General features: G+C 46.6%; 1 protein-coding gene across 1 annotated transcript in view; it reads left to right on the top strand.

Moving 5' to 3' along the window:
• The first annotated feature begins 219 nt into the window (after positions 1-219).
• The window catches only part of SH3BGRL (SH3 domain binding glutamate rich protein like), a 29594-nt gene continuing 7873 nt past the window's right edge, over positions 220-21940 (top strand). Inside the window, exons 1-2 of the mRNA XM_002187210.7 lie at positions 220-499; positions 21746-21931. Coding sequence (XP_002187246.1) covers positions 455-499; positions 21746-21931 — 231 coding nt within the window. The 5' untranslated portion in view covers positions 220-454. The remainder of the gene's footprint in view (positions 500-21745; positions 21932-21940) is intronic.

Here is a 21940-nt window from a genome sequence, read left to right as displayed (position 1 = left end):
CATGGCGACCCCCCACGCTTGGCTCCTTCCCTCTCTCTGTCTCCCGCCCCGGCGATGTCCCCCGGTTCCCCCCGCCGCTCTCACCCCCGCCCCGCCCGAGCCCCCGCATCCCCTCGGCGCGGCCCCGCCGCCATGGCTCCCCCGCCCCACCTCCCCCGCACGTCTCGCGCGGCTCGTCGAGAACGCTCCTCCTCTCCCCCTTTCTTTCTTCTTCTTTTTTTTTTTTTTTTCCCTTCCCCTTTCCTTTTTTACTATTTATTTATTTAATTAATTAAAAAAAAAAAACCAAACATTTTCCGCCCTTCCGGGCTCGGGCGGTGGCAGTGCGGAGCGAGGCGGAGCGAGCGCTCCCGCCACCTCCCCGCGCCCGCCCTCCCGCCTGAGCCCCAGCCCGCGCCCGAGCCGCCCTCACACACCCACCGCCCGCCCGGCTCCGCATCCCGCCGCTCCCAGCATGGTCATCAAGGTCTACATCGCCTCTTCCTCCGGCTCCACGGCGGTAAGCGGCGCCCGGGGGAAACTTGTGCCGGGTGGGGGACTCGGGGGGCGGCCGGGCAGTGTGGGGAGAGGCCGGAGCAGCCGCGGTCCCCTCACGGCGCCCGGCGCTGTGCGGGTGGTGCTGCGGCTGCCACCGACGGAAAGCGGCATTTCCTTGGTGATCTCGCACCCCTCGCCCTGTGCTGGGAAGGCAGAGCCACCACTATTTGGTTTTTTTTTTTCTTTTTTTTTTTTTTTTTTTTTTTTTGTCGTTGTTGTTCCTGAAGTTCAATTCTAAATGTGTCGTCCGTCATTTGGTTTTGATGAGTTTATTCCTCGCGGATTGTGGCAGGCGTGTGTGGCCGCTGTCCCAGTAGCCTCTGGTTCTTGCCCTGTTGGGAATACTGGATTTCGCTCTTCGTGGCCCCAGTGTGTTGTAGGCAGAGCTCGGACTGTGTTTTTCAAAGAGAAAATAAAGAGATACACAGAAATAGCGGGATTTGTGCCTAAATTCAGGTGTAGCTTTATGTCCTCAGGATCGTCTGGGTTTCTCTTTGATCCATGTGGGAGATGCTCCGAGGCTGAAATCCGGGGGATTTGGTTGCACTTGGTATGGATGTGCTGGAGGACTACAAAATGCCAGGGACTCAGAAAATGCCAGCTATTTGCAGTTAATGGTCAGTGACTTTTACTGCGAGGAGATAAAGAGTCTGAGCTGTGGCTGTATGATGACCTTTTCCTGTCACTGTTCACGCTTCAGGTCCCCAAACTTTGGGAGGACCATGATGTACAGAAGACAAAAATAAGCCCTCAGTGCATTCTCCTTCTTTGCTTGAGTGCAGCCACTGGTCTGTGGGCTTCAGCAGATCAAATACCAGTTGGTAAGCTTGGGGTGATGGGCTGCAGATGGCACAGGAGCCTGTGCCTCAGGTGTCCCTGCTGTCCCTCCCTTCCCGGGTCATGTTTAGTAAACTTGATGCCAGCGCTGACAGTGCTGGTGCTGGTGGTGAAAAGCAGAGGATTATTTCATGCTGACCAGGGAGGGTCTTGAAATCCTGAGTAGTTCATTCATAAAAGGGACCCAAAGGGATTTCTGCTGGGTTCATACAGAATGATCATCTGGAAGGAAAGCAGCAGATTGGAAAAGTAATCCTTTCTTTCTAATGCAGCTGTTAATAGGTTTCAAGTTGACTGCTTCAGTTGCTATAGATTTTTATCAGCGCCCTCTTCATAGCACCTATTGATTTCTGTCTGTCTGGTGATACTGAGCTCTAGGGGTGCAAGCACAGATCTCAATCCCAATTGTGTTTCTCTGGTTTTAAATTAAGTTTTTTAATTATTATCTTAGTGTCTTCTACAGTGCTGCCTGGTCCTTGTGTGGGTTGTACATGTTACAAAGCTCCAGTCTGACTAACTGCTGCCTTTCAGGCTCCTTTGTGCATCCCTGCCTGTGGAATTTGAATGTAGCGTTGGTGTAGTCTGTTTTTTGGGGAATTTGAGTGTAATGTGCACATGATTGCCAGTTTTATGACGTGTATATTTTTATATATATACGCACACACACTTATGACTGTGTCTAAAGCTGGAGCAGTTCAAGAGATCTTGTGGTAATGAGCAAGACTTGCACATTCTTAGATTCCTGCGTACACTGAGGGTGTTTCTGTTGGCAGGACCGGCCCAGCACCTCACTGGGTGATGTTTTCTTTCCAGTATAAGAATTTTAATCAATGTTTCAACCTAAAGTAAGACAGAGAGGCACCTCTTTGGAGGGAATGGGAATGAGTTGTTTCTGTGGCTCTTAAAAGTGTTGGTGAGACAGGCTTTGGTTGGAGGACCAGAGAAGCCATTCTGGGTGCTGAATCTGAAATAACCCACTCCAGGAATGGAAAATCCACATCAGAGAAGATTGCTACAGAGAAATGGAACAGGGACAAGGCTGTTTGCAGCAAAGTGACTGAAATGGGTAACATCAGCCTGGGCAGGGCTCTCACTACTTGTACTGTAGTGACACCCAGCACTGTGTTATTTTGGGTTTTAAAAGGCTAATTTGCCCGAGTAGAAGCAAACCAGAAATAAGTATCAAATCTCCTCCTTCCTGCCCCATTTCTGTAAGCTGAAGAAAATTTTGTGGGACTGGAAAGTGTCTCCCACTGAATGGAAAAGGGCTGAGGTTGCTTCACACCTCACGCCCTGGGGCTGTGAGTCTTGGAGGGTGCCCAAATTTTGTGGTCTGTTATTGGCAAGTCCTGCTTTGCTATATGGTATAATTTGCCACATCACAGTGTAGAAAATGTTTCCCCAAGGCACTGTTCTCTATAATGTTTATATTCAGGATGATATATCTGTAAGGAAAAAAACACTGTGTGAAGCTCTTGTCTAAGCAAAGACATTTTATGAGTATGTTTCAAGGGATTTCTGGAAAGTATGATGATTGACATCTTGGTAGATGTCAAGACTCTTGGTCTTGGTAGAAAAGGATACGAGGAGGGAAGAATCTGAATGGCACAAATCCAATGTGTGATTTTCTCCACAAGATTTTGGTATTTTGTTGATTTTGGGGCAAGAGATTGCCCAGCACCAGAATCCCTTTCTTCCTGAAAGGGATTCTGGATTCTGGATTCTGAAAGCAGCTGGATTGCCCATTTTATTGATCATATGTGGAAGGGAACCAGCTGCTTAAATTCTTCGTGGTCTTACGAGTGTGTGTTTGTTGCCAACAACTGCACTGGTCTTGAGTATGGACTTTGAGAGAATTTGTTCATCCAACATCACCTGCAGTTCCAGGGGTATGGCTGAAACTGGAGGCTGTGGCTGTGGAACTGAAGTGCCAGCACTGATGTGGTGGGCTGAGCTCTGCCCTGTGCCACTGCCAGTGTTGTGGGCTGTGGAAACTGCCACATCAAATGTCTGCTGTCCAGATGCTCTGTGGAGCCAATTGCTTCGTCTTTGTGATCTATATCCACATTTCTGTCTCTCCCAGCTCTGCCTTCCTCCCTTGTTTTGATGGCTGTGTGAGTGGTTTTCTTTCCTTGCCTCCTACTGCGACTGCAGACACAGCAGAAAGAAGAGATGATCTCCAGAGTCAGAGTCCTGTATTACACAGACCTGCCACTGTTTATGGATGGTTTTAGAGAGGAAAGGAAATTTTAATTTATTTTTCATTCACAAAGTTAAGGATGTGGGGGGTTCATATTTTTCTTGTATAGTCTCTTTGCTTGGGAAAGGATCTAGGTCTTCTCCCAGTAAATGAAGATGAAAGTGGCCTATGGTCTGGAGAACATTTGCTTGCAATTACTCTTCTCTTTTCCCAGTAAGGCACCAGAGAATTTGCTGGTGCTACTGGAGATACATAACCAGTGTCAAGGGCTTCCTGGAACATTTCAGGGGAGAAGAGTTCTGGAAAAGAGCTGTTGGAAATGATGAGAGCATGTGTAACCACCAGCTCTTGTCCCTGTTCAACAGCTCAGTGCTTTGGGAGGGCTGGTGAGGCTGCTTCATCCTTCAGAAGTTTGAATCCCAGAGAAGTAGTACATGGAGAGATGGAAATTGTGTAAAAAATTATATTTTGCATTTAAATCCCCCAAAGGCCTTTTTGTCAGATGGTCACAATAAATGCAAATAACGCCACCCGTACAGAGAACGAGCAGAGCCTGTGTGCTTTGTGTTTGTGTCGTTTGGCTGCTGTGAGGTTTCATGGAGTCAGAGAATTGTTCAGGTTGGGAAAGGCCTCAAAGCTCATCGAGTCCAACGGCTCTGAGGTGGCTCTGAGGGGAAATGCAGCCACAGTAGGGTGGCTCTGTGCATGCAGTCCTTATCAGTGGGGATCACAAGTGTCCCTTGTTCTGCTGCCACGTTCAGGGCTCCCAGCGTGCTGGCCCAGCCCGGATGTCTGTGGTCACGTTTGTCGCTGTGGAAGCCCCGAGCAGAGCAGTGGCAGCAGACGGTCAGGAGCAGCCTGTGAACTTCCTTGGGCTGCCTGGCAGGGCAGGGCATGTGGGAAGAAAACACTGATACAAATCGCTGGTAAATAGGCTTGTACTGTGATGCAAGTTTAGGGAAAATGCACATTTTATGGGGAAATAAACTGCATCTGTAGTTGAAAAACAACATCGCAGTGTATTAATGATTTTGTGATACTCAGCTCATGCTAATTATATGCTATGGGTGAAAACTTACTTGTTAAATTAGGAACTGATTTTAAAACCCCTCTTTTGTGGAAACTTAATGCATGTGAAGGAATTTTTTTGGATACCCAGTGTTCACCTAACAGTACCTAATACCTAACAGAGTTTCTCTCAATAAAATGGAGTTGTTCTGAGTTAGAGCTCTTGGGATGGAAGACAAAATCCGTAATGTGGCTCAAGCTTGGATGTGTTCCATCTGCCTCCTGAGTTGTTTTTTGTACAGTCATTGTTCCAAACTCGAGGTAAGTAAAATATTTTTCTTGAAATATTGCATTCAAATTTTTAATGGAGCCAGAGATTAAATTGGCTGCAGTTGTTGCAATAGTTTTAATATATCAAAATAAAAAACATTCTACTGTGCTTAACTAAAACCAGTTTCTGACAGCCGGAGAAAGATGGAAAATTCTACTCCACAGTTAAAGCCAGGAAAGGCTTTTTGCTGAGAATTTTTCTAGGTTGTATATGCAGGTAGGACAATGTTTATTCTGAGGTAGTGCATCAGGATTATGTCTCTGCTTGGGGAGAAGAGGCAGATTTTGGGGAGAGGCTGGGTGCTGTCAGCTTGTGCTGGTTTTCCCTTGAACCCTGAACTGCAGCACGTTCTTAGACAGGATGCACACAGCGTCATGTCAGGGCTAAGCACTTGTGGGTTTTAAATAAATATTTATAGAGTTGAGCACAGAACTTTCCTTGTCCTGGGGGCATTAAAGTTGCACTCACAAAATTCCTATAGAAGTCAGTGAGTTGGCATCAGGGTTAACGAGCAGAAGGTGCCAAGACTAGTGTCTCTGCAAGGTTATTCTTACTCCTTCCAGGAAGGGAGGGAAAGGGGAGAGAAAGGGAACTACACCAAAATTGACAGAATTCAGCTGTTTATGGTCAAAACAGAGTTGAAATATTCCCCTCTAAAACAAAAACAAGAGCTAAGGATGCATCATTGCCATAGCCAAAGGGAGGTGAGCTCTCCCTGTTGTTCCTTGTATTCCCCAGCCTTGGAAGCACCAGTCTCACTTCTAGGCTCTGACTGGACAGCTGGAAACCTGAAACCAAATCTGTATCTTATATCAATATTCTGCTATTCAGGAATGTTTCTGCTCAAACATGAAAATTTGGTGTTAATGCCATTTGTTTAACCCTGGCCGTATGCAGGGGAGACTTACAGTTTATGATTACATTTAAATGCTTTTGTTGGTCAGATATTTAATTGAGCCTGAAAGGGCTTTGTTTGTAATGCTTATCTACTGTTGTTTGTCCCAGAATAAAAGCCTCCATCCAGGAGCACGTCCTTCCTGGGACAGCACCTCCAACTCTATGTTAAAGCCATTTTCTAACACTGAAAAGGCAGCAGAGTGAGACTGAGCTTTAAAGCACCAGAAAAAAAAAAAGTGAAAGGTCAGCATCCAACTGGTCTGACTGAGGTTTGTGCTCTCAGGATACAGCTGAAGTTGTTTTTACATCCTGACTTACAGCTCCTTCCTGGACTTGGTTTCCCCTGTGAGACCTGGATGTGGTGATTTATTTCTTTAATTAATGATCTGAAGTTCAGTTTTTCTGGGGCTGTTTCCGTGCATGAATCAGCCTCTCTAGAAATTCTAAAGGCGCTCGAGTGTAAAATTTTAACTACTACCTGTTGTTTGATTGCTGGAGTGTTGGAGTGAAGAGAGGAGCCAAAGGCAGCTGTGGTTTGAAAAAGGATCTCAGGGAAATCTGGGAGCTGCAAGCATCTTCCGGTGCTGCACAAATGGAGATATTATTCCTCACTGAGCTCTTGCCCAGCAAATGTGTGGACAGAGACAGCGCAGGGAGGAGAATCACTGCACTGTCAGAGGAGGAAGCTGTGCCTCATACCTGAGCTACCTGGAGCATAGGAAGGAGGCTGATCCATAATATTGAATCCCTGGACTTCTGGAAAGTTTTGGACAAAAAAATCTCCTTTTTCCAATCTATTACAATCTGCAGAAGTTAACCAGAAGATTCCCACAGAGATCTGTGCTGGACTCTAAGCAAACAGTGCAAGAACAGCCTGCTGTTGCTGTCCCAGCTGGAAAACTGGGAAGAAACAATGGTTGTCCTGTTCAAGAACAAGGTTTAAACTCTGCTAAAATACTGTTTTAGCAGAGAGGTCTTGGAGCTAGGTAATTTTACAAAAATACCGTATTCATGGCCATGAAAAGCAAACAGAGTGTCAGGAATGTTTAGGATGGGAAAGGGCAAAAGAAGAAAAAAACCCACTGTATAAATGTGTGGTGAGTCTGTCTTTAGTAGACTGGAATTGTCTTTAAATCATATAAAAAGTGAGAAAAGGGAAGAAAGTAAGGTGAGGTGATCCCTGTAGGAGGAACAACCAAATAAGGCAGAATTTGTGGATGATAAGGTGGAAGCTGTGGCTGCCCCATCCCTGGAAGTGCTCAAGGCCAGGTTGGATGGGGCTTGGAGCAACCTGGGACAGTGGAAGGGGTCTCTGCCCATGGCAGTGGGTGGAACTGGGTGGTCTGTAAGGTTCCTTCCCACCCAAACCATTCCATGATTCTGTGAATTCTGCAGCTGAGAAAGAAAGAGCTGAAAAAGTCTGAAATGTGATAACATCACGTCAGGCATGGGAGAACAAACGGGAAGGGATTATTAATAATTTCCCCTAATGGAATGACTGGAGGAAAGCAAGTGGAAGTGGCAGGTTCAGAGTAAATGAAATGCTTTGTTTGACAACACAGATTTCAGGGAGGAACTCCCTGCCAGAGGATGTGGTGTGCAGTAGAAAGTGCATGGACATGGGAAGCAGTGAGACAAATTAAGGGGAAGAGTCTCTTAAGGGCTATTAAACATCACTACTACACATCTGACTCAAGACTGGGAGTTGCTGGAGTCTGGGAAGAAGGCTGGATGTGGTGTAGCTCTTTGTGCTCAGCCTGATGGCGTGATCTTCCCTGGGATCTGTGACCGGTGGAGACAGGAGACTGGGCTAGACAAGTGTTGGATCCAGCCCAGTAAAGCTTTCTTCTCTTCTTGAATGAAATTGGCTCTGCTCCCAAAATTATGTTAACAGTTTGCATGAAAAAAATTAAGACCATGTTGTCCAGGAAAATGTCTGGTGGAAAATAAACATGTGTGTGTTTGGGATACGTTGGGTTGGTGTCTCAGCATTTCTTACATACAAAACAAGCATTTGGTGATTCCAAGACCAGCATGGTTGTGCAGATGCTGACACACTGCATGTTTAGCCCATGTTTAGGGTAGGTGATCAGACACCTCTCCTGCCTTAGGCATAAATCAAAGTCAACTGGAAGAGCCTGATGGAAACAGCAAACACAAAGCCTCTGGGAAAAATCATGGCAGTTTTCACATAAACCCACGTTTTTATGGCAATACTTGTTGCCAGGCAGGTTTAAACAGCACATCTGTAGTCACCTCATGGGATCAACCTCTGGCTGTGCTTATATCACTGGGAATTCTGCCATGGACTACAGCAGGACAAGATTTTATTCCTTAGGAAATACTGAATGCTGCTTATCCAGGACATTCCTGTGCACATGTTGTAAATGTATTTGGCTAGAGCAGCAGCTGCAGAACAACTGGCAGAGCAGGAAAAGAGCAGAATAACTCCGTGAACGAATTAAAATATATCCTAAAACATTTTCACTGGATATGGATAGAAATGAAGTTCAAGTGAAGCTGATTTATGGCTAGTAGATGTTTGATGGTTTTGGTTTTTCCTAGGCAAGAAATACAATATATGTGAATAGACATGAAAAGGAGCAGGTTTGCAAATTTCCTTGTTAGTGCCCCAGTAATCCTGATTAAGAACTGGAAATTCCACCCTGTAATGCAGATAAACAAATCCCTTGGTTCTGGTAGCACAGTCCATGGAACCTTTGTGCCTGAGCAACGTTCTTCCAATTTTCTGTTCCCTTCCATCACATTAAAGTGTACCAGAAGGTCCCTGTGAGAGTTTCCCTTCACCTGCAGAGGTCTGGGCTTTGTTGTGCATGCCGTGGAAAGATCAAAGTAAATCCACAGCGCTAACTTGGGAAATGTTCCCCTCAGGAATTTACACCTGGATGAACTGAGGAGCTGCTGGACAGAGCTCCATCTTCCATGGAATGGTTTGGGACCCAGGCTGGCAGCTTGGAAGGCACTGGGAGAGCCATCACCTCCCACTGCCAGCCATCAGCATTAGGCTGACACTGAGGAGCAGAAGGGGAATGAAGCCATTTTGGCTGCTTGCCCAGGCCTGGAGAACTCCATCCTACAGCAAAGAAACAGCTGGGGACTTAAACTTTGAAAAAATAAAATGCTCTGTGTATTTATCCTAGTTTCTGATTAGGGTAAGCAGATGCTGGCTTGCACTGAGGCAGAAGGAAGCTTGTGGTTTAAAAAAAAAAAAAAAAGGATACCATGGTGACAAGAAGGATCTATAAAACTTTAAAAATACAATGGGGAGTTGCAAAGTGGCTCCAAGGCCTGGGCATCATCCAGATGAGTGCTCCTGCTCTGGAGTGAGGGTGGCTCTTCCCTGTGGGCTGCAGGGATGCAGTGGGTGAGAGCAGCCTGGTGATGGGAACAACCTCGCTGTGTAGGGAAATGCTCCATTTTGTTAATTCCTGAAAGAGTCACTTCAGGATGTCTCCTGAGCAGTCCTGAGAGCAAAGCCCCAGGCACTGGCCTTCCTGGATATGGCAGGCAGAGCTTGGCCAACTCCTGTGTTGTTTCAGCTGCCCAAAGTGTTAGAAACTGCAGTGTGGCCAGGTCTTGTGAGAACAATTTATCTCTCCCACTTAGAGACACAGTTTTTAGACAATATTTTGTCCAAGTAACATAGAGAAGGATCTGGGGCCTTCAGGGTGATTCACACTTGAAATGTTACCCAGGGCAATTAATTACTGGGTCAGAAAGCTGCTGTCCATACAGGCTGTGCTCTGCTGAATAGAATGTTGTTCTATCTCGAGACAGCCTGGCTCTTCTTGCAAAGAGGAGGAAAATTTGTATTAAATTTTTAAAATCCATATATTTTTCTCTTCTTTGTATTATGATATTTAGGTATTTAAGTTGAAGAAAAAAGCTTTGTTCTCTTCAAAAAATTACTTGGGTTAGTTTTAGAACAGCAGTCAGCAAAAAGACTCTTTGTTAACTAAGATCTGTGGTATATGAATTCTTCAAAGATAAAAAGTAATACACATCATAGGCACCTGGATCCCTGAGGCCATGTTGTATTTCTTCTTAAAGTAGTCTTTTATTTAAAGAATAAATGCCTAGCAATATAAAGGCAGTGAAACAGCAATTAATGCTGTAAACTTTTACTCCTGTCAGTTAATGTAGCCTCTGTGTGCTAAACCATACAGGAAATAAACTGCTTTTATTGTAAACCACAGGGGCCTCGTGCAGAACTCTCTGTGCTTTTAACTCCTTTCCTAACCTGAGTTCAGCTCATCGCACAAGCACAGCCAAACCTGTTTTCCTTCTGCTGTGCAGGGCTCCTCCTCACCAGCAGAAATCCACAGTTTCTGAAAAATAGTTACAGGAGCAGCTGTTTCAATAAACCCCCAACCTGCAGCCCTGTGTGTGCCGTGATCTCAGGCTGCTTCCCTGGAAACACTGGAGTGCTGGGCTGGTGGGGAGGGTGAAGTCTCAGGGGCACTGAGGTGGCACCTGGCAGTTTGTGTCAGTTCTTAGAGGGGGAAGTTGCTGCCAGCATTGCACAGACCCGTCCTGGGATCTCCATGAAGCTGAAGATAAAGGAGAAATAATTCTTCTGGCTTTCAGAGCGAGGCTGGCTGAACAAAACAGATTTAGAACCTGACAGTGGGGGTGAGGTCCAGACTGTCAGTACTTTTTAAGGCTTCCAGAGCAAGCAGTCAGGTGACCAGCAGCACCTTCAGGGCCTTTCCCCTGCTTTTCTCAGCCACATGGTAAATGTTTGAGTATTTAGGAATACATCATGTGTCAGAGAGTTGTCTGCATCTTGTGATACTGAGCCTCAGTATCTTGTTGGAGATCAGTCTTCTGTGTGGTAAATTGCTTTACAGTGTACAAAGCCTGCCTGTGGGGCTGGGCTGTAGTGTATTGATTGATTCTACCATTTGTAGAATCAGCCAGAAATGATCCCTGAAAGTAAATAAGCAGTGATTTGAAAAAATAATTACTCCTGATGACTCAGGAAAGGGAGCTCTGAGGGACGAAGAGAAAATTGTTCAAGGAGTCTGTGACAAAGGTAGCTTGGACTTAAGGACTTTTTTTTTCCTTCCACATAGCAAAAGTTCCCCTTTCCCTGTTTTGTGACTCAGATAGGAGTGTCCAGTGAGATGCTGCGGCTGTGGAGACCCCAGGAATAGCAGAACAGCTGGCTGATGGGTGGGAATGCTCCCAGGCCCTGCCACTCTCAGCCCTGGGCAGTTCAGGAGTTGTTGGTTTGGTACTGGGCTTTGGGAGGAGTGGATCTGTTCGTTTTTATTTAACCCAGCCCTGAGTTTGGATGCTGTGACAAGCACATGGAGACTTCCAGGGAAACTCAGCCTGCCAAGCTCCATGTCTGCTGCAGAAAACAACTGTGTGTAATAAATGAAGAGTTCACATTCTGCTGCTGCTTATGCTTTGTCAGTGCATAACTGAGATAATGGGGCCTGTATTCCACAGTAGGAAGCTTGCTCTCTGTTGGTTTTGGACCAGACGAGCAGTTTTCAGGCTTATAAAAGTCAAATGCCACAAGACTGACTTAGAAAATAGCCAAGGGTCAATTTATTTAGTGTTGTAATGGTGGTGTTTCCCTGTGGATGATGACAATTCTGGATGCTGCGGTGTCAGTGGTGGTTAAAGCTATGGTTGCCATACATCAGTGTTTCTTTACATCCTCACCTAAAAAAAAGTAAGAGGAAGCCTAGGTTTGGAAGCTTGATTTTGCAAGATGTTTATTCTGGATAACTAAAGTAGTCATTAAAAAAAAAAATAATCCTGGTATGTGAATATTTACATTTGCAAATTCTTCCTGCTGCTGAGTGAAGCAAAAGCCTGCAGCCATGGTTTGCTCCCTGATTTCAGTACTCATTGCTGCTGGGAGAGGTAGTCCTGCCCCCTCTGGCTCATTTCTTCCCTTTGCTGGTGATGGCACAAGAATCCCCCCATCAGCTGTGAGCTGTGAGCTGCCCCAAAGCAGCACTGCTGTGGGAGATTCCTTGCTCAGAGCTCCAGGGAGCCTGGCCAAGGATAGCCTGGCATCGACCTCTGCTCTTTGACCAGGGACAGGACCCCCGGGGACGGCTGGAGCTGTGTCAGGGAAGGTTCAGACTGATGTTACAAGGAGATTCCTCATCCAGAGGGAGGTCAGGCACTAGAACAGCGCCCCAGGAATGGTCACAGACCCAGAGCCCCAGGACCCAGCACTCTCTCAGGCACAGCATGGGATTGTTGGCATGTCCTGTGCAGGGCCAGGAGCAGGATTCGATGATCCATGAGGGTCTGTTCCAACTCAGGATATTCTGTGAGTTTGTGATGCTAAGAAGTGCTGTCCATGCTCAGGGACAGGCCTTTAGACTTGGTGGAGAAGGCCTCTTTCCATATCCCCGGTTCATGCAGGTTGAGTGTCTGTGGTCCTGGTAAGGAGCTGTGCTTCCCTCTCCCGGATAATCCTGCCCAGACCTGGCTGGATGAGGGAAGGTTTTGGAGCAGCCTGTGCAGAGCCCTGCATGAGGATGGGCAGGCTGTGGATGTTGGAGGGGTCAGGCTGTGGAGTTTGGAGCTGCTGCCAGGCAGTGCCCAGAGACTTCCCAGAGACTCAGGCAAAGTTCATCCCTAATCAAACACAGCTCCTGGTGGGGTTGTTTGCTGAGATCACGTGAAGGGAGGGGGGACTCCTGCTGCTGTCCCTGGGCCTGGAGCCCAGCGTGAGCAGAGCGCAGAGGTGACAGGCACCCTCCATGCCTCTGATCAAACCTTCCTTGTCTGAGGAGACAAGTGTCAGTCTGACACCTCTCCAGATCTGGGACACCTCCTGGCGTTCAGCAGCTGGAAGCTTCAGTTACAATAACTGTTTTTCTGTGTTCAGGCTCTTGGGTTGTCTACAAAAAGTAGGCAGGGAGGTCTGGTGCCTCTGCTAGTACCACTCCAGTGCTGCCAGAACTTCTTGGACTTTTGGGTTTTAACATCTCCCTTGCCCAGCTGCTGGGCATCTTGTGTTCCATGAGCATGGAAGCACAGTATAAAAAGACTCACTGTCATCCTATGAGCAAACGTCTCTGTTTTTTGGTTGATGATAAAATGAGATTTTAAATGTTAAAATCTTGCATTAAAATCCCTCCAAGTGGAAGTTTTGGCTGTGTGGAGTTTGTTTGGTTTTGAAATCCAGGCAAATAATCCCATTGGGTATTGCTGCCACTTTTCACAGAACTTGAAAAGAAAGAAAAAAGGAAGGAAAAATCCCAGAGATACAGAAAGTCAGTCTCTAGATGCTTGCAGAGTCTGTGTTTGGGGAGGCAGTCTTTGAGCAGGCCATGATCACTGTGGGGAAGAGCTTTGCCATGTCCTGACTTGTGAATGACTTTGACTTGGCAGTAGTGACCCTCTGCAAGCCTTTTACAGAATGAACAGAAGCATTTAAGCAGAGAGTAGAGGGATGTGTCACTTCTGGCTGTAGTGAGGACAGAGAAATCCTCACTGAAGGAAGGTGCATCTGATCTGCAGAGCCCCTCAGAACACTCCCAGCAGTTTGTGCATCTCTGGTAGGCTGGAGGCTGAGCTGGGCTCTTGGGCAAAACAACTGGATGCCGCCAGGGCAGTCAGGAGCCTGGACAGGCCAGGAGATGCTGAATGAGCAACTGAAAATATGTTGGGGAGCAGCCAGGAAGGAGGAGAGTTGAAGAAGAGTGCACTGTGTCACCCTTATTTTCATGGAATCATAGAATATCCCGAGTTGGAAGAGACCCACAAGGATCAAGTCCAGCTCCTGGCTGTGCACAGACACCCCAGCAGTCCCACCCTGTGCATCCCTGGGAGCGTTGTCCAAACATTCCTGGAGCTCTGGCAGCCTTGGGGCTGTGACCATTCCCTGAAGAGCCCTTTCAGTGCTCCACCACCTTTTCCTTGCAGCCAAAAAAAGAGGAAGATTTACTTCTGAATTTGATACTTCAGTAGGAAAAGAGGTGGGGTTTCAGCTGACAGAACCATTTTCATGTACTGGAACAAAATGTGAAGTTTATTAAATGGTACTTTTAAACATGGGCTTCAGGTGTTGTTGATAAGATGTTCTCTGTTAGAATCCTGGTAACACCACAATAGTCCTTGACAGGCAGGTGCTAAAGGATGAATGGATTCACCCCACTCACCTCCCCAGTGCTTGGGTATCATTTGTTAAAAGCAGAATTTGCCGTAAGCTGTGATAATAATGTTAATCCTGAAGGTGCCTTCATGGAAAGTAAACCTGAAACACATTAAAAAGTCATCAGGGCTTCGTTAGGCAGTGCTGCTGCTGTGTGCCAGAAGCTGGGGAGATATAAATAAGGAAATGTTACTTGTCCTCCTACTTGACTAATGGGTAGAGGAATCTGCTTTTGGCCACTGCAGGAAGAAAGTAGCTAAAGAGACACTGGATGTTGCAGCAAGACAGTTCTGACTTATTTGTGGCCTTTTAGGATCTTGTTTAACTGTAGTTGGAGGTGTGGTGGAGTTTGCTGTTCTGTGTGTCTGACACCAAATTAGTGACACTGAAAAACTTTGCTGGAACGCTCACTTCAAACCCTCCTTTTTTGTTTCTTACTTTTTCTTAACTAATTCCTTGAACTCCAACAGCAAGTTGGCAGTGTGGCACTTAGGAACTGCTCAGCTGTGCTGGGCTGTGCCAGCCAGAGGGCTGGTGGTGCTGGCTGAACTTCCCAAAGCAGCCCAAAGGAGCTAAATGCCAAATCCTCCTGGGGTTTTATTCTCTTTGCAGTCTGTGTCAGAGTAAATAAAAGTGAGTGAGAGTTGGGTCTCTAAGTACCCTTGGTTCCCTTGAGAATCCTGATTCCCCAGGACTTTTGCACATGGAGGTGACGTTAACTTTCCCGTTTGGTTCTTCTGGTAGGAAAAAACTTGTCGCATGCACAAGGATCTTTGGACCTGGGTGTTGCTGGTGTGGGATTTAACAGGTTTTTAGGCCTTGGGTTATTGAATGAATGCAGTTACAATGGCATTATAATCCATGAGAGAAGCTTTTCTTTTTGTTCTCATGAATCAGCTTTTTCATTTATGTAACTTTCTATGGTTTCTGGAGCAAGTTGTGGTCGTGTTTTGGGAAGTGCAGACTTTGTCCTTTGTTCCAGCTATATTTTTGGCTTGTGTTCCAAAATCTGGTCTGTGGGGTGGTACCTTATGCCAGGCTAAAGCCCTGTACAGACAGCCCATGTGTGCTGCCAGACATGATGTAACCTCCAGGTTCAATTGCTAAACCCTTTTGGTAGCCTGGATGTTCCTCCAGCCTCGCTTGAGTGGTCACTTTGCATCCTTTTCTTGCTTTTAAAAGGCATCTCCCAAAGCCACACGTGAGCAGCAGGAATGTGGTTGTTGCTCTCAGTGGGAGTTGGAGTCCATTTCCTCCTGCCCCAGGTCTTGGGCTGCTGATGCTGATATAGCCCAGGGTCGGTGGGTACCTGGTGGTAAAAACCATTTCCAAATAAACCAATTTTAAGCTGTTTGGGTCTAACCACATCAAACCAGTGCTGCTGTGCAGGATTCACGTGGCTATTGCCACGGGCTTTCCCAAAGGACCCTGCAGGGAGAGTCAGGACATATGGAATCCATCTGGATACTGCTGAATTTTTGGAAAATGGAAAAAAAAAAAAAAAAAAGAGCAGCACAAGTCCAGAGTGAACTTTTCCAGCCTCCTGTGTTTTATTCAGGTTCCGTAAGTTCATGGTGGTTTTGCTGTGTTTGTCCTCAGTCTCATTCCCTCCAGACCAGCATCCATCGGGAGAGACAACGATGGCACCACTCGTGTAATGCTCTGCTTAAAATAACCAGAACAAAGAAGTGCTTTGAGCTCTGTGATGATAATTACCCAGACCTAAAAATAAGCAGATGTTCTACCAGGCAGGGAGAAATAAGAGTGAGACAGGAATTGCTGGGAGACACCTGGCAAATCTGATCAGGCCAGGTGATTGCTGGAGTTGCCTGCAGGTTTCCCACCCTCTGACCACATTTTACAGTGGCACCACCAGAACTGGCACATTGGATTTTTAAGCTAATATAGGGGGTGAAAAAATGGCTTATTCAAACAAATAAAACCAACAAAACCACTCTAGAAAAAGAAATATCTTCCGGAATATTAGAATAAAAGCAAGGAAAACTGTGATGGAGGGCAGGACTGAGGCTGCTCAGAAGGCAGCCCTGCTGCCAAGTGCTGGGGTGGGGAATGAGCTTAGGGGGCCGACAGGAATCTGTGACATTTAAATCCATGGCTGAGCTGCTGGGCTGTTTAACTCCTACAAATTAGGTTGTAGTGGGAGGAGAAAATCTAAGCATTTTGCAGCTCATTTGCAAGGATGAGCTTCTGCATTAGGGACTCTGGGTGAGGAAGGCAAGGTAATTTGAGAAATTAGGTGAGACAGATAAAAACCAAACCAAAACCCTCAGTAGTTTTTACTCTAATTCCAAAAAGTGGCAATGGATTGTGGCAGTGTGGCCCCAGCTCAGTCGACAGGTCACCCTGTGACAAGTCAGTTTGTCATGGCAGCACTTGGCATTCCTCACCATTCCTGCCAGGAAAATCACTTCCTGGGGGTTTCCACCTTGCTGCTGCTGGCTTCTGGTGGAGTTTGCTCAACATTTCTTGCACTGCACTTTTCCCATTCACTGCTTAGATTTCAGTTTACCCATCTTCAGGAGACTCTCAAGCTTCTGGAGAACTGATGGCTACAAGTCTGGCCACAACCAGTAGCATAACCTGGAGTTTGGAGTCCACCTTCCTGCACAAAGCAGCTGCTTCTGGGATTTAAAGATTTGCTCCCACTAAGGAAGAAGTAACATCTTTAAAACCATAATTGGTGTACAATACAACTGCTTTAAATCTATAGTTGCTTTTGATTATCTGGAACGCTGAAGGCTGGAATTGGAATTGGAAATGGGAAAAAAAAATCCCTTTTAAATGTGGTGTTGAATTGAGAAATATGTAAGATCAAATGTAAGATCTGCTCTAAGGTGTTGCTTTTCTGTTGTCCTGGTGCTGGATCCCAGTTGTGAAGTTGGGAGAGGCAGCTCAGGACACACCTGCAGCAGGAGCTGGAGAGAATCACAGAATTGTGGAATTGTTATGGTTGAAAAGACCTTGAGATCATCGAGTTCAACCATAAACCCAGCTCATGTTCATCACTCAGTCATGTCCTCAAGTGCCACATCCACATGTTTTTTTAACACTTCCAGGGACTGGTGACTCCACCACTTCTCTGTGCAGCCTGTTCTAATGCTTCATAACCATTTCCATGCAAAACTTTCTCCCGATTCCTAATCTAAACCTTTCCTGGTGCAACTTGAGGCCATTCCTTTTGTCCTGACCGATGATGCAACGATGGCTAGGAACATCATAAGAAATCCCTTTATCATTCTTTTATATCCTCACAATAATGCATGAGCCATTTAATCCCATTTGGGAAAGAAATTAATAAAATCTAGGTTTTTCCCCTGCATGGAGGTTGGGACACAGGAGCCACAGAAGTGGTGGAGAAGCCTCTGCCAAGGGCCAGGATGGCAGAGCCACACTCAGCAAGTTTATTGTTGGATCAAAACAGCAGCGCTCAGACTGTAAACTTAATTTGAGTTCCAGTGGTCCATAAATAGATTTCCAAAACATGTCTATTGTCCAACCAGAGATTTATTTATAAACTGAAAAAACAAGCCTGAAATAAACCAACCCAAACCCCTTCTTGGCCAGCAGTGTGGACTGGACTGTGCTGTGCGTGTGCCTGCGTACACCAAATGAGATAGACCCTTCTGTGAAGTTCAGTTCCAAAAAGTGTTTAAAATTACTGTTTCCCTGCAGTGGAGTGGTGCTGGGAGAAGTTGGCTCTTGAACAGCCAGCACAGTCCTGGCTGGAGCTGAAGATGGAATGGTGCCTGCTCACTGGACCAAGGTTCTGCAGCATCATCCCTGCCTCCTTTCTGCTTATTATCTTTTAGCTGAGTTCTTTTTTAAAATATTAAATATTTGGAAGAGAATCTAAAATGTTGCAGCATTTTCTGGAACGTTTATTCCCACTTTGGGGTTAAAATTTTCTTTTTGATGAATTGATTTGTTGGCAAACATCTCCTGTTTGTACTCTTGGCATCTTTGATGTGGTTTCTCTTGTGTTACTGACATCACTGATGGGAGTTAGATTAAGAACAGTAAATTGAATTTCTGATGTGTACTCAAGTGAGGGGCGATACTTGTTCACAATTCTACACTCATTTTTATAATGTTATTTTGTGCCCATGCTCTGTTGAAAGCTTAATGTTTCATGATTGGTTTGTAACTGGAAGAGAAGGGAATCTTGATACTCGGTGGATTTTGTAGCACAAGGTCACAGTGTGTGGTGAGACTTTGCTTAGCCTCCAGTAACTTGCCATAAAGCTGTTTCTGTCCTGGAACCAGACCCTGAAATCCAAACCAAAGAGAAAATAGATTTATTTCATTAAATGTTCCTTTCAGTATTATCTTGGGAACATCAGCAAGAAGTAAAATATCTCCACTCACCTTAGGAATTGTTTTTCTCCCAAGTGTGTGTTGAGCAGGATGTGTTTCAGTTTCTGGGGTTGGGTGAAGCAGATGGGCTTTCTGAGGGCATCTTTGTTCCCAGGCAGGGCAGAGGACTCCAGAGGATGCAGCCCTTCCTCCTGGCAGTCCTGGCTTTACCTGCTCCCACCCCTTCTCCTTCCATCCCCTCTGTCTCCACCCCACAGAGATTTCCCCCTGATCTCTATCCATCCATTTTGCTTATTCCCTCCACTCCTGCCCCCAGCCTCTTCCCTTCCTTACAGCTGTCTGTCCATCCCTATCTTTCATTTCTCTGTTCTGTGCTCTTGTGTCTCCATAAATGCTCCTCCCCACCAGTGCTGGTTCGGAGGCTCAGAGCCCTGCTGGGCTCCAGCTCCTGAGCTGATCCAGCCACGTTCCCGGCTCTGCTGCTGTTCTCAATGTGTCAGGAGCACTCGGAATAAACAAGGATTTTCGTGTTTGCCAGCTGCAGTGAGCTGCCCTTCACAGGCCGGAATGGCTTCAGCCGTGACAGTTGTTTATGCAGGCCGAGGTGGGGCTCGGGGAAGGCGCTGGCCGCTCTCCACGCCTGCCCCGGCAGCTGGGGGAGGTTTTGTGGGAAGCGAGAGCTGCGTGTTGACAGGAACATCCTGAAGGAAGGCTCCTCGCTCCTTCCCAAACATGGGCAACAGGAACCATCTTCCAGGCTCTGTCCCGAGCAGAATGTGTGCCCTTTCAAGTAAGACAAAACACCCTCAAGGAGCAGCAGACGTCTCTTGCTCTATTTTTGGCCCTTCCCTCCCAGTGCTATTTCACTGCCTGAAATTAATGGAAGTTTTCTAAATAAAATTCAATGAAATAACAGGATCTGGCAGCTCGGTGTCCCTGCTGCCCAGCAGTTGGTGCCCTGTTTCTCTGGAGCAGTAAGTGCTCATCAGCATGGCCAGAGGATTTGTCTGAGGAGCTGGGAGAAAACATTGCTGCTTAATCTTCCAACTTTTTTTTTTTTTTTTGTCTGACCAGAAAACAAGGGTTCCAGACTAATATTCCTCATGCATCAACACCATCCTTGCTTTTCTGTAGAGTTCTCTAGAGGATTACCTCCCTTAACTACAGACGGCCTAAGAGCAACAGAGACCAAACTTCATGCTTGCCTCACAATGGTGCCTTTTATAGCAGAAAAAAAATCATTTCCAGCTTTGCCAGCTCTTCAGAAACAAGCAGAGAGGTTTGTGATCACCCTTTGGAGCCACAGTCAATAGTTTGGGATGTGGTTGTACCTCCTGGAGCTGAAAAAAACAACCCAGAGGAAAAAAAAAAAAAACAGAGACAGAGATGCTGGGAGGGTGTGAGGATGTGTGTGTGGCTAAAACAATCTAATAGTCAAAACGATTAAAAAAAATACAAAGCGACTTCTCAGGGGATCAAAATGCTGATTCCTGTCCAACTCAGAGCTCTTGCTTTACGTGGCAGAGTGTACAGGTTAATGGTGGAGTGGGTAAAAGCTTGGTTTTCTCTAATTCCTTAATAATTCTGGGGCATCTCAAAATGTGTTCCCACTAAGCAATGGATTTTGGAGAAGTTTAAGGACCTAAGAGTAATAAAAACTATTTGGATCTGACATTTAGAGATTGTAGGAAATGGTTAATTAAACATGTAACTGATTCAAGGAAAAAAAATTTACATTTACTACCAGGTCATACTGACCAATGAGTTTACAATTCCAAAGACCTTTCCCTTATTTTAGCCCTACAAAACAGTTCATGAAGTGCTCCCTTTTTTTCTCCTCTGAGCTGTAGAGCACAACAGAGAAAAGCTTCGCCTTCTGCTGCTGCTGCTCTTAGAGGCAGGCAAGGAAACCTCTTACCCAGAGCTTTGAGTCTGCTGAGAATGTTTTTTATACAGCCTCTACGCAAATTATTTCCTTGGGGCGGTATTAACTCCTCCAGTTTGATTTATTTTTAGCCATGATGAAAATTAGCAATATCCTTGAGTTTCAGGACGAGTCCAGCGGTTCCTGTGCTGCTGAGGTCGGAGGAATTACATTGGATTCTCTGCAGGCAGCTTCCCTGCTGGAGCTGGGAGCACGTTTCCCTCTGTGGGGAGAGCAGGATCGCTCCCTCTGCTGCCATGGATAGAGCAGCTCCAGACCGAGCCAGGGAGTGCTCCAAGATTCCCTTTTGGATGTGCTGGGCTCTGTTCCTCAGCCCACATCCTTCAGGGCAGCGCTCTCCATCACACTCCCTGCTGCTCCCGGGTGCCCGCGGGTGCGGGGCCGTGCAGACCGGGGCCTGGCCGGGTGCCCGCGGGTGCGGGGCCGTGCAGACCGGGGCCGTGCAGACCGGGGCACGGGCTCCATATTTGGCTCTGGGCTGGCTGTCCCTGACCGCGGCAGCTCCTGGTTTGCCTGTGGCCGTATATGGAGCGGCTGCTCCGGGAGCCGCGGCTGACCTGAGTTAGCACCAGCAACATCTGTGTGAAACGCTGCTCCTGCAGCACACAGGCCTTGGGCTGGCTTTGCAGTGAAGGAGATCTTTTGAAGAAAACAAATTTCCCATTAAATTCCATTTTTTTTTTATTGTTTGCTAGGATGTGCATGGTTATAATCTCCTTTGTGGTGTTAAAGTCACGCAGAGGGAGAGCAGAACACCTCTGTGTCAAGAAGTCAGTAATTCATAATGACATTAATAAAAACCTCCTTCCCTGTGCAGAGCCAGCACCGTGCTTGCCACGCAGATCCTGCTTTTCCCTTGGATGCTGTGTGAGTGCACAAGGATGGGTGGCAGCAGGTGTGGCACCTCACCCGGCTTCCCTGACACGAGTTAGGATGGGGATGTGGGTCACAGCTCTCCAGAGATTGTGCCTGCCCTGCAGACCCCCAGGACACAGCGGGAGAGGGGTTTCTCTGCAAAGAAGCATGAACCAAAAATGCTTGGTGAGGTCTCTTTTGTCACCGAGGTGGACAAAAGCCTGGACTCTGACAGGGAATGGAGAGGTTCAGCCTGTGCTTCCAAGGGCACAAGGAAGCAGTTCGTACCTCAAATGTGCCTCCAGCAAACTCCACTGCACCTGGAAAACAGCATTCCCCTGAGTTAAATGTAAAATCTGGGCAGCACAAGGGCCCTGCTCACACCTCTGCTTTTGGGTGGGCACCTTTAAGGTACAGAACACTTATATTTGTGTAGGGACACCATCTTTAAGTTTCCGCCTGTTGAGTTCTGTAGGAGCCAAGTCAAGGCTCAGCTCTGAGTCTTCAAAAGATACTTTTTGGTTTTAAGAATTTTCTTACTGCTCCTATTTTCAACCCGTGGTTTCTGCATCAAACCCCAGAGTGGCAACAAAAATTATTTCACTGATTGTGTTTACCTTATCTCCCTTCCTCCTTCTTTTGTGACAGATTAAAAAGCAGCAGCAAGATGTGTTAGGCTTCTTGGAAGCCAACAAAATAGAATTTGAGGAGAAGGACATCGCAGCTAACGAAGAGAACCGGAAATGGATGCGGGAGAACGTCCCCGAGGACAGTCGGCCAGCGAGCGGGAACCCCCTGCCCCCCCGGCTCTTCAACGACAGCCGCTACCTCGGGGTGAGGGCT

Source organism: Taeniopygia guttata, chromosome 4A (genome assembly GCF_048771995.1).
Source record: "Taeniopygia guttata chromosome 4A, bTaeGut7.mat, whole genome shotgun sequence".
NCBI classification, from domain to species: domain Eukaryota; kingdom Metazoa; phylum Chordata; class Aves; order Passeriformes; family Estrildidae; genus Taeniopygia; species Taeniopygia guttata.
This window is presented reverse-complemented; position numbering and strand designations above follow the sequence as displayed.